General features: G+C 42.4%; 1 protein-coding gene across 1 annotated transcript in view; it reads left to right on the top strand.

Annotated features, from left to right (window-relative positions):
- The window catches only part of LOC126336148 (calcium and integrin-binding family member 2), a 169,111-nt gene extending 156,039 nt beyond the window's left edge, over positions 1–13,072 (top strand). The window contains exons 4-5 of the mRNA XM_049999640.1: positions 6,998–7,145; positions 12,770–13,072. Of these exons, the coding sequence (XP_049855597.1) occupies positions 6,998–7,145; positions 12,770–12,987 (366 nt within the window). The 3' untranslated portion in view covers positions 12,988–13,072. The remainder of the gene's footprint in view (positions 1–6,997; positions 7,146–12,769) is intronic.
- Positions 13,073–13,311: the final 239 nt, after the last annotated feature.

The following is a 13,311-nucleotide window of genomic DNA, read 5'->3' as shown; positions in this document are numbered from 1 at the left end:
TCTGACATGTGCAAAAGGAAATGACTATGTCTAGTCGTAAGGAAGGTATAGATTTGATGTGGAATACTGTGATAACAAAGGCAAGTGTATGTCAAGTCATAAGAATGGAACACATATTTCTTTCTCCAGAGTCACAGCCATTAGCAGGGTGTATTTCTGATACTTTGCACATTGTCGAATGTGGTTCAACTGAGACCGCGATATTTAATTGTGAGTATGGTGGTGGTGGTTAGTGTTTAACGTCCCGTCGACAACGAGGTCATTAGAGACGGAGCGCAAGCTCGGGTTAGGGAAGGATTGGGAAGGAAATCGGCCGTGCCCTTTCAAAGGAACCATCCCGGCATTTGCCTGAAACGATTTAGGGAAATCACGGAAAACCTAAATCAGGATGGCCGGAGACGGGATTGAACCGTCGTCCTCCCGAATGCGAGTCCAGTGTGCTAACCACTGCGCCACCTCGCTCGGTGTAAATATGGTGAGCAAATCTATATGTGACCAGTTTTCCTAGGACGATGATTCTGTCTATGCGTGCTTGGCGTCCAGTGTCGGCGACCTGTGGCAGGAATGATTCACGTTTCCCATTAATGGCAGAAGCCGTCCGAATTGAAAGGCCTGTTGGAGTGTAGGAATGTAGCAGACTTAACTGTGCCGTCCTCTAGATGGGCGAATAGCAAACTAATACTTAGTATGTGTTGGGCAGCTTTCGTGATCACTTGGAAATTTGAGTAGATTCAATATGAACATGTGTTTGAACCGGACCATTATTCCCTCCCATGTAAATTGTCCAGTTGACTGCTTCTTCACATTTCGCGCCTTTATTAAGTTGAGAGAACATCGATTGTGGTGTTTGCTTCTAGCAGGTGAAAGACACGTTCGCTGGTTCTCCAGATATGTGAAAGACCTAAGCTGACTTCATAAAATATAGGGATGATTTGGAATCTGTTATATCAACGACATCTGTATTCATGAGTGGTAATATTGTTAATATCAGTTTCCTCTATTGTTTTTCGAGCTTTTGCGTAAAGGTCTTCGGAGATGGGATAAGTTTCTAGTTACTCTGTAGTTTACAGCATGCTCCACCTCACTAAAGTTTCAGGTTTCTAGAGAAATTATTTCCAATCTATATCTTCGAAGTTATGATGTGCAAGCGATACTGCTATGCAAGTGATATTGCTATGCGTGATATCGAGAAGTACCGCGCTAATCTGGCAAACCATGCGAAAATACTTATGTTCTTGTAATCTCAGAGTCTGGAGATGTGTGTAGAAAACAAGCAAGCAAGCAGGATCTTGTAATCTCAGAGTCTGGAGATGTGTATAGAAAACAAGCAAGCAAGCAGGAATGGACCAGAAACAGTAATGCATTTGCGTTGAGGGGAAATGAGCCGGTCTTTGCACATCAGTTTTGAGAGTGAGTTCAGTCCACTGAGGGTCCTCTGGTCATGCATCAGGAGTGGATGCCCACCCGACCTCATGGGGAAATATCTAGTGCAGCAAGAAGTATACCTACGGTGCATGTGCTTATGCTGTCCATCTTCACAGTATATGTAAGAGTGTCTGGCGGCCGATAACTATACGAATGATGCAAAAGCGGCGTTTTTTGTATGGCATGGGCTATGAATTGCATGTTAACTACATCGATACAATACGCAGTGATATATTTCTGGGTTGGAGATCGGTTTCATGCTCTAATATTCAAGCTCCACCCCTTAGTGGCAGAGGGGTGTAATTGAGTAAGAGTCTTTCCATATTTGATGGTCTGTAGGCCACTTTGCAGGCTTTAATTGTCGGTGCAATATGGTGATCTGTACAAAATAGTTTTTTTGCCACTGAAAGTCTTGTCTGCAGAAAGGAAAAAAAGGAGGATGATGCTCCCACATCAGTGGCATCAGTAATTCGGAGGGTAAATTCAATAAGAACCAATCATAATGCTCCATTCATTTACAAGACATCCTTTGTGCCATGACATAGGAGTCTCTCCATAACAGTGAGGACGTTTGTGTATGTTGAAAGTAGGAAGGGTAACATGTGATGGACAGGGTGCCACCTTAGTACTATGAGGAAGAATGCATTTAGCGTTATTCTGCGCTATTTTTTCATAAACAGATTCTGTTAGGGCAAGAAGCTGAGACATCTTGAAAGCTCCTACAAAAGCGGCCATTAACTATTTCTGGTGACACTATACAATTTCCGAGAGATCGACTTGGCTCTTATTTTACATAGCCATGTAACATCAGTATAACACTGAGAACTTTTTAGATTGTGAGGTAACCACATGCATATTTCGTGACGATGCATCAGCCATGCTTGGCGGGTAAGCATGGGTGCATGGTTAGACCTAGCTCACATGTTCTGTTAGGTTCGCTAGGGAGAAAGCAGCCTGGGAAGCAATGGAACGGATTTATGCAGCATCTGCTAGGGTGAATCGCTTGGCAATTAGGTCTTTGTTGGACTGCAGGTAGAGAGAGGGTTGACGCCAGGAGCACTGAACACATGATCACGGTCCAGAAGGTGATTTGGTGCTTATTTACATAGAGATGTGATGTCAGCATAATATTCGAAGAACTCTAACTGTAGACACGACTTTCACATGCTGTCGGCAAAAGTGCGAGAGCAAATGGCTAGTGCTCCGACATTGGCTTACGTCCAGCTGCTCCTGCAAAGCACGTGCGCGCCTTGGAGCCTCTGGTAGTTGCGGTTGATGATAGTTTGAAAGCGGTTTTTACGTGCATTGGATTATTTTCAGCTGTTTCAGCAATATGAGTGTTACACATGCATTATATTTTGTCAACTTACGAGGTATTTTGGCGTCTGTTGCATTACTTTGTGAACAGGTGTACAGTGCATGATTTTGGCAGTTGACAATTAGATGACGTGTTTACACAGTCTTTTAGATGCATTATTTTGACAATTTACGTGTTGTTTGCCTCTCTGCACATCAATGTACTGCATTATGTCGGTGATCTACGAGTAGTTTGCAGGTCTGTAGAGTGTACTATGCATTATTTCAACAGTTTACAATTAGTCAGCTTCTCTGCAGAGCATTATACAGGCATTATTCCTGTGATATACGAGTAATATGCAACTCAGTAGGGTGTGCAATGCGTTATTTAGGTAATTTACGAGTTGTTCGCATGTCTTTCCACAGTGTACTGCATTATTTCGGTGAGTCACAACTAGTTTGAAGCTCTGTATGCTGTTTAGTGTGACCCCAAGCACATCAGAGCGAGTGTTTTGTATCAGTGTAATAAACATACTATGTCAAATCCATCCCTAAATAAATTGTACCAAAACAAGTAAAGTACACTCCTTCCTCTCTCCAGCAGCCCAGCACAGGCTGATTCCTTTTCGCACCATTTTCCCCCAGACTGCCTTCGTAGATTCTGTCACGGAAGGGATGACAGCGCCCTCTGGTGGCAGTACTGTGTACTATGTTAGTTGGACTTCAGGCCTCATGGTGGATACACTGGATGGAGGTACTGCCTCTAACTGTTTAAACAAAGACTGCCTGCAAAATAAAGACTTACGCCCATCCTATCCAGCACATACTGAGTCCTTTTACCGCTCCCCCCCCCCCCCACCAGATCACCATCTAGGATTACATCATGGGAGGGGTGAAGGTGCTCTCTTGTGGCAGTACTGTGTACTAGGTCAGTTGGGCCCCTGACCTCATAGTCAACACACTGGATGGAGCTACTGCCTCAAAATTCTTTAAATAAACGCTGCATGCACAATATAGACTTATGTCCATCCTATCCAGCAGAGGTTGAGTCCTTTCCCCCCAATTCCTAGGAAGAGGTGGCGGTCGGATGACTTAGGTTAGTGGAGGTAGCCCAAGTGACCTTTTTTCCCGGAATTTTCTTAGGTTAGTGGAGGCAGCTGTGGTGTGTTGCATTGTGCTGCTGGAATTTGAACTTCCCGCCATTTTCTAGGGGTGGGAAGGGTGGGGGAGGGGGTTTGATTAGTGGAGGTAGCCCAATTGACCTGTTTTCCAGACATTATTTGAACTTCTCGCCATGACGTCGTTGTGATGTTGCCACATCTATCACCGTCATCTTGGATCCATCATCTTGAATAAATTTGGCAAAAATGGTCATGCTCTCTTTGTTCCACTACTAGAGTCGAGTAAAAACTGCTTTACAGTTGCGTGATGTTTTGCATTACAGTCATATATATGAACGAGTGTAGCGATAGTTTTACGTTAAGGTTCTGCAATGCTTCGTTGTAGAACTGGTAAAAATTTATCTACGAATTTCCAACTTCACAGTTCTTTTTGCTCATTTAAAACTCTGTCTGACTGGTCTTTTAGATGGATGCAAATTTCAATTTCTTCCATTACATCCATGATTTTTCCTTACTGTAACTTATTTGAAGTGATCCTTCTATATTAGGGATTTTGTGGATGGTGTCTTTTAAGTGTGTAGCAATTGTGGATGGGTTATAGTCACTTACTGCGTGTTTTCTTTATATCGTGTGCTGGCTTTCCTTCATATTTGTCGAATATAAAACTCTGAGCATTCTCCGTAGTACCTGATTGTGAAAATTTCTCAGATTTCCGTGGTCCTCTAGTTCGTGTATGATTTTATATTCTTGAAACATCGAGTAATTTTGTCGAAAATGATACCTAGATATGGCCACACAAGAACTTTATTTTTCTGTGTTTCGTCTGTGTCTTTGTTTAAAGTTATTTCATCTCTGAGACTGATATGCGTTTGATTGGTTTTGTTTTCGATTAATGCATCTACTAAGTTTTTAGAAAAGCCATTATTTATAGCCACATTTCGGAGAGGATCTAGTTCTTTCTCAATTTTCTCTTTTTGAAGTGGTAAGTTTATCAATTATGCATAATAGAATGAAAATATGCGAGCTTCTGTGCCCTCAGGTGGCTTGATTTGTAGTGGATAATTATGTATGTGGTCGTTGGTTTACGAAATATATCGAATATTTGTTCAGATTTTTCATTCGAAATTTTTCCATCCAAAAAGTATATGCCCTTATTTTAGAGTAATTAGCAATTCAATATGATTCAGTAGTTAGGATCATACTGATGTGACTGTGTGAGCTGCGTGATATATTTTCAGTGCGATTCCAATTAATTGACCCATGATAAATGAATTAGTGAACAATTTACGAATTGCGAATTGTGTTTTTTTTTTATTCTGAGAAACAGAATCATTTTTCGATTTTTCTAAATTTCTCCTTACGTGTGGTTAAAATAGTAAGGAATTACACTTGACTTCTTCTGATTAGTCAGTTAGTCAGGGCCTATTCACGATTAGCAGACGATCGTTTATGCGCATTGGATTATATTTTGGAAGTTTTGCACTTGGTTGCGTGGATTGCTCCTGAGGTGATAATTGCAGTCAGAAGCTTCGGATTTCAAGTAGGTCCCTCAGTGGACAGAACTACTCCCGAAGCGCAACGCAGGTCCGCCAAATACGGAAAACGCTACATATGGCGTCATCGGTTACCACCACAGGTCCCAAAGAGAGGTGAATATCTCTCACAGCACCTGAATCTGTGGTGCAGTTCATTTGCCGAGCAGCCATTCACCTGGATGACGGCGTATATGGACCCGACCATTGACCTATTATAAAAAGAAACCTGATTCTTCGGAACAGGCGACACGTTTACATTGGTCCACGGTCCAAACTCGATTATCCTGCGCTCACTGTAATTTACGCTAAGGGATCTCCGGCTGCAGCGCCCCATGTTGAACCTTGTGTTCTCAACAGTGTGCACCGAAATGCTTGTGCCTGCACCGGTGTTGTACTCTGTCGTCAGATCTGACACAGATCGCTGTGTATCCTTCTTCACAGAGAGAGGAAGCCTCTGACCTCTACGCTCTGTGATGGGGCATGGACGTTCAACACCTTGTCGCTTACTCTGTCCTTCAAACGTTTTCCATAGATGCTCACGACTGTAGTATGCGAGATGCTGACCAACTTCGCTGTTTCTGAGATGTTCATTCACAGGTGCCAGACCGTAACAAATTGCCCTTAATGAAAGTCGCCTATCAACGAAACTATATATTTGCAGAGACCTTAATAGCGAAACTATATATTTGCAGAGACCTTTTCAAGTCTCATAGTCTATGATGTATGTATGCAGACTCAAGTGAGAAAATATTTTTTTTTTTACTAAGACGTGGAACCGTAGCCGGGTTTCCTGCTCGCTAGGCAGATGCACTAACCACTACGCCACCCAGGCACAATGGCTTTGCACCGCTGTATAGACTACCAGAGCACGCCTTCCGCCTCAGTCCAAATTCCCACCGAGCGAGTGGTTAGCACAATGGACTCGCATTCGGGAGTACAGTGGTTCAATCACGCGTCCGGCCATCCTGATTTAGGTTTTCCATGATTTCCCTAAATCGCTCCAGGCAAATGCCGGGATATTTCCTTTGATAGGGCACGGCCGACTTCCTTCCCCGCCCTTCCCTAATTCGATGAGACCAATGACCTCGCTGTCTGGTCCCTTCCTCCAAAACAATCCAACCCAAATTCCCAGTCAGTAGGCTGAGGCGCGAACAGGAATTTGAATTGCGGAGGGAGGCGTGCAAGGGTAGACTGTGCAGTTGTTCAAAGCAACTGTGCCAAGGTGGTGTCGTGGTAAGAAATCTGCCTAGTCAGCAGGACACCTGGGTTCGAATCCTAGCTTTGCCAGAAATTTTCATTCGTCGTTTCAGTCTGTTCATATACACCAAAGTCGATAATGTGAGTGGATTTTCCCATTTGAAGCCCCATGTTCATACCTAAAATGATTAGGCTTTTCACTATAATCCGGAGAATAGCTGTTAACAACTGTCGACTAATTATTATCAGCATTTTGTAGTATGGCATCTAAAAGTGTAAATTATTTTTATTGAAACAAAACTTGATCTATTATGGTTTACAGCCAGTCTTATAATTATTTAAATAATCCTGCAATTTATAGTAGCCGATGTGGTATTTATATCTAAATAGCAAATTTAAAAAAATTAAAAATATTCTTTGCAGGAAAACCCGTTCCGCAAACGGATCTGCGAGGTCTTCTCTCGAGACGGGAAAGGAAACTTGACGTTCGAGGACTTCCTGGACATGCTTTCCGTGTTCAGCGAGCAGGCGCCAAGAGATATTAAGGTCTTCTATGCTTTCAAGATCTACGGTACGTTAAAGTAGATGGTAAAGATGTTGTTTTCATCTGCAAATTATTTTCAATTTTTTCTTTGGGTCCTAAGTATAAGGTAAGGAAGTACTCATCGAATATTGCTCTGTTAAATGAGAAAATATTTGTAATTTTGCGAACAATACAGATTTATTAAAATAAATGTGTGACACGCAGCAGAAATGTTGGTCGGAGCAAACTGAATTCCAGGGGAGAGGAATCAGTCGTTGAACAATATAGCTCGCGAGGTGGCATTTTCTAGCCGGCAGATGACACATCGACCCCTACTGTTGGCGGAATATGAGTGCCACGAAGTAAGCTGGCTCTCAAAATGGCAGTAGGTAGCTTCAAGCGTTACTGTGAGTGGTTTTCGCCAAGCGAGTGGCCGTTGTTGGCCCGCATGTGGTGTGAGGCCAATATATTACACATCAAGGCCAACAAATTCTTTCACGGCCTTCGCATAAGTAAAATCTGTCCTACTAAAGACACAGAATAGGCCATGACACCACATAAAGAAAGGAGTGGAGAAAGCACGTCTACCCATTCTTTACAAACATTAGTGCTTCAGACATTGACGATCAAATATATGAATAACAAAAAGCTGCTCAGCTGCCTTTTTAAAACTTTATTAGGTTCACTGATTTTGACCTTCATATTACGCCTTATCACGCGTAACTGAAATCTGTGTTTTAGAGAGGCACGATTGATTTGGAGCGATGAGCCACGCTGTACCCTGTGGTAATCAAATGGAAAGATTAGGGTTTGACGGACGCCTGGCGAAAGTTAGCTGCCGTCGCTTGTAGTGCCAACAGTGAAGTACGGAGGAGATGTTGTTACGCTACGGGAGTATTTTTCGTGGTTAATAGTCTGATCCCCTTCTTGTGCTTAAGAAAGCTCTAGATGCGAAATGATATGAACTCATTTTACAGCATTGTGTACAGTAACAGTTCGAAAGAGATGATTATTTATGTCAGCGTGATTATGCACCCGGTCATAAGGCAGCATCTATGAGGCAATAGTTTGTGGACAGTGACATTCTTGAAATTGACTGACCTCCCCAGGATCCCGACCTTAACCCAGTGGAGAATCCTAGACATGAGTTAAAATGTCGACTTTGCTCCAGGTCACAGCATTCAACAACACTACCTCCCCGGGTTTCGGCTTTTGAGGAAGAATATGCTGTCATCCCTCCACAGACAGTCAGACACCTTACTGAAGTGTCCCCAGCAGAGTTCAAGTTAACATAAAGACAAATGGTGGACACATCTCACTTTAATGTCCATAAATAAGTGTCCAGATAGCATACTTGATTTGTTTGTGAGTATGGTTATGTGCAGATAATTTACAGATCATGTAACATCACAGTGGCTTAAATTTAACAAAACAAGTGTATTAGTATTTTTATCAGTGAAAAATTCTTAAATTTTGCAGTAACAGTAAATACTAGTGATTTATTTATAGAGTAGGTGTTATTCAGAACTAACAGTTTCACTTTACATTGTAAGTTTTCTACTGTGTCACACACTTTTTATTATCGGTAAATCATAAAATATTTTTGAGGCCAAATATTACGCAATGTTATGAGCGACTGGGGTCTTTAATAATAAAGATAGTTTTTTGTTGTATCATTTTTGCTGTGGGTATTGCTATTCTTTTTAAACGTGATACCCTATAACTTCACTATAGTCTATTACTTACTATATACCTTGAAGAGACGTCTACAAATTAAATGTGGATGAATACCACATATTTTCTTACTGCTCACTTTTGTGTAATCAATTGTGTATTCCTAAACAATGGGTTATCCCAGAACCTTATGGCATAAGACAACAGTGAGTAGAAATACGCAAAACATATTAATATGTTGACTTGTCCATTTCCTGAATTCGCAGCTGTGCGCAGAACAGATGTTAACTGTACTTAGCCGTTTGAGTGCCTCAGTAAACGTCAATAACTTTGGAATATTCTTTGAAAACTGTGTTACTATATAACATGTTTTTGTTATTCTCTTACTTTTAGGTAAGAAACGCTTTTGGTGTGCCAGTTGAGTAAGATCAAATTACTATTTGGTTCTACTTACTAGTTTGCCATCTTTTATTCCATACATGTCGTCCTGGCGCTTTGCTTAGTTGGCTTGCATACACCAGAGTTGTCCCATTTTCGTCTTTTTCATAGACATTTCAGCTTAACACTTGGCCTTCACTCTCTGTTGGTTGTGCGTGTTAACTATATATAGTGTAGCCAACTGTCGCTGTGTATTCTTCGTTCGCTTTTTGTTTGTATTGTGGTGTTTGTATGCAGTTTGATATTCATTTGTAATTACGTATGAACGAGTGTTATTGTTTATGGTAAGGCCTGTGTTGCGAAAAAAAGAATTTACAGTGGAGAGAGTCGCAAATATTTTCTTAAATGTCTATGGTGGATGAGTAAGACATTATTTAGTTTGGTTATGTTCTACATCTTGTTTGTTATTCTGTTAGTGACTAACATGATCAGTAAGTTGTTACTTATATTTATTTAGTCATTTAGCACTTTCTTGTTCACAAACTGCCTATTGGCTTCTGTATCGGGTTCTTCGGTCGACGTTCATCTAATGATTTTACTGACGTTTCGGAAGCACGAGTGGCTAAGCAGCGGCAATGGAGGGTGAAGCTTTGACAATGCGAGCCACTCCTGCTGGCGAAACGTCAGAAAAATCATTAGATGAACGTCGGCCGAAGAACCCGATACAGAAGCCAATAGGCAGTTTGTCAACAAGTGGCCACGGAAGCCTTAACAATTGTACTTTCTTGTTCATTGCAATGGCTCTTTACATGTGGACGTTTCCCTGTAATGTTATGAGTTTTCTCTTTTAATTTTTCATTCAAATAATTTTCATATCCAGTTCCATGTTAGATGCTTAATGCTCACGCTTCATTAGGTGTCCAGAAAAGGTAAAATAGGTTTCATACTGCCGGCTTCTCGTTTGTTTGGTGTATTTAATTTTGAAATTTCTGGCTGCTATCCGAAGACACACTAATTATCTGATACAGGTAGCTGTAAAACCGTCACCATCATGATCGTGGTCGTAATCGTCATCATCTGCTTACTCTTCTTCTTCTTGGTTTATATTTGCATAATATTTTCGATAATCTCTAATTCTTAATTCTGTTGATATGGTCTTCGCTTTTCCTTCTGTGTTCTCATTTAGAGTTATTAATCCTAATTCTAATCGTCTTTCTGTATTTCGCTTTCGACCTTGTCTTTTGTATCCTGCAACGTGTCTGAGAAGTCTCATTTCCGCACTCTGGATTCGTAATGTGTCCTTTTCTGTTAGCCAAATTTTGCTTCCATATATGCGTATGCAAGATGTTTGACTAGTAGGCCTGCAAAAGGAAGGGGCGACTAGATGACAGTGAGACAAGCAAATAATTCTAACAAACGTAGGTTCGGAAACCGGTGCATCTTCTGATAAGGCGTATTATGACTGAGTAGTCCTCAAGGATCCCAATTACAGACAGTCACCTGGAGACAAACACAACACAAGAAGTGTTTCATATGGTCACAGGTTCATGTACGGAAAGGCTTCAGCACGTCTCTTGATTGATGCCCGTACACCTTCAAAAATCCGAGGCGTATATTGAATGCATTGACAACCATCGACAATGCGTTCCCAGAGCTGATCGACACTATCAGCAGGGCTGGAATAGACCAAAACTTTTCAATAACTCACACAAAAACTCCAACGTCTTCAAGTCGGAGGACCTGGGAATCCATAGTATTGGTGAGCCATGGCCAATACACTTGTTATGAAAAAGCTGTTTACGAATACTTTTATACACGGAATGATGATAAAATAAACGAGTTCAACACTTTGTAACCTGAACACGACTTGCGGTGTTTGAGAATAGAAGTAACGTCAGAAATAGCCTTAGGAATGAATGTAGTCTTAGAAACTGACAGTGCTGTAACACTGGATTGACTGCACTTGTGCATACGTCGTATGGGGGAACCTTTCGTTTTTCCCTAATGTCATTTTTTCCTATGAGGAGTATTTAAACCGGTAGAGGAAGATTTATCTGGCGGCAAATTGATTAAACCAGGAAACACTTTTCCATTTTTTATTACCAAGAGACAACACATTAACACAACCTAATTTCAATTACAGTAGACTTTCAAAAATGTCTCCATTGACACGTAAACAAAGGTTACACCGTCGGATCATGTTCTGTCTGACAGGGGCAAAAACACCAGGAGTATCCGTAATTGTTCCTGCTGCTGCTACTCTCCAGGCAACCAAATCCTCTTCTGATGCAACAAGAGTTGCGTAAACAAGGTTGCGCATCTCTCCCCACACAAAAATGTCCAGAGGGGACGTATCTGGGAATCGCGTAGACCATGATACAGGACTACCTCTGCCAATCCACGTTTCTGGGAACTGTTGGTCCAGGAATCGACGCACACGACGACTGAAATGTGCCGGCGCCCCGTCATGTTAGAACCACATGCGTTGTCTTGTAGGGAGCGGGACGTCTTCCAGCAATTCTGTCAGTGCTCTGGCGAGAAAATTGTAATAGTGCCTGCCATTTAATGGCATAGGTAGCAGATACGGCCCAATTAAACAGTCCCCAACTACACCGACCCACACATTAACGAAAAACCGCACTTGATGAGCGCTAGTAACTGTGGCATGTGGTTTATCCTCACTCCAAACACGAGAATTGTACATGTTAAAGACTCCATCACGCCCGAACATTGCTTCATCGGCAAACAACACAGAGGATGGAAATGTAGGATGCATTTTACACTGTTCCAGCTACCACTGCGAAAACTGTGTTCCAAGTTGTAAGTGAAATGGACGTAACAATTTCTCTCGAAGGACTGTTCTTACATTCGTCTGATTCGTCCCCATGTTACGAGCAGTTGCACAAGTGCTGATTGAAGGATCCCGCTTCACATGCTGCAAGACAGCTTCCTCAAATTGCAGCGTTCTTACCGTGCGACGGCGTCCTGTCCAGGTAATCTGCTAAATGACCCGGTCTCACGCAGACGTTGGTACACAGCAGCAAAGTTCGTATGATATGGGATACGGCGATTAGGATATTGTTGTTGATAAGCCGGTTGTGCAGCTCGTCCGTTGTGGGGCGCTATTTAGTGCGCACCAACCATATCAGTGTACTCACTCCAGGTGTACCGCTCCATTAGTAAACAGAGACAATGCACTACTACACTGGTGGACAGCATTTGCCTACAACTGAAGGGTGTAATACGCCCTCTAACAACTGAAGATCGTAATACGGCCTCTAACAACTGGAGAGCGTAATACGGCCTCCACCGGTTTAAATAATCTTCATAGGAAAAAATGACAGTAGGTAAAAATATTTATTTTGATGTCTCCCACAACCTCGCAGAGTTTGTCGGTTTAAATACTTTTCACCCTGTATAATAGGCAAACACCATGTATAAGGAACAGGTGGGGGGCTAAAACTGAAACATGTGAAACTCAATTCTCAGTCTTGCAGAGTAACTAAAAATTTCGCTTCACCGGCTTTGTTCCATTTGGTTCCCCCGCATTCTGATAGGTCACTCGTGTTAACGTCGTCCCCGAAAGCACCGAGTGACGCCCGAGACGTTACGTTTTGCAGACTTCGACGGCGACCAGCACATCGGGCCGTCCGACCTGCAGCGCGCCCTGCAACTGCTGACGCGCGACGAGCTGACGGCCGAGGAGGTGGGCCAGGTGTGCGAGAAGGTCGTCGAGGAGTCGGACGTGGACGGCGACGGCCGGCTCTCCTTCATGGAGTTCGAGCACGTCATCACGCGCGCGCCCGACTTCCTCTCCACCTTCCACATCCGCATCTGAGCTGCCGCACAGCGCTTGGAAATGACAAAATGTTTCATGTGTCGTTTAATTGCCTCGGCAAAATAAATATTAATGGTTATAGTCATTACGCACTGACGAAAATGGAAAGTTCTGCACCATAATCACCTTGACTGAACGCTATCAAACTGGCACTCCAGCATTTCCATACCTATTGGATATGTTTACGAGAATTTCATCACTATGCGATCTTATTTTCAGTATAGAAAAAAGCCATTCCTACAGATGAAGAATGGCTTGGATGTGTGATGGTTACTGGGTACTGAACCTTTCAGCTGGAGATCATAACAGTGCACGCCCAGAGGA

Source organism: Schistocerca gregaria, chromosome 2 (genome assembly GCF_023897955.1).
Source record: "Schistocerca gregaria isolate iqSchGreg1 chromosome 2, iqSchGreg1.2, whole genome shotgun sequence".
NCBI classification, from domain to species: domain Eukaryota; kingdom Metazoa; phylum Arthropoda; class Insecta; order Orthoptera; family Acrididae; genus Schistocerca; species Schistocerca gregaria.
This window is presented reverse-complemented; position numbering and strand designations above follow the sequence as displayed.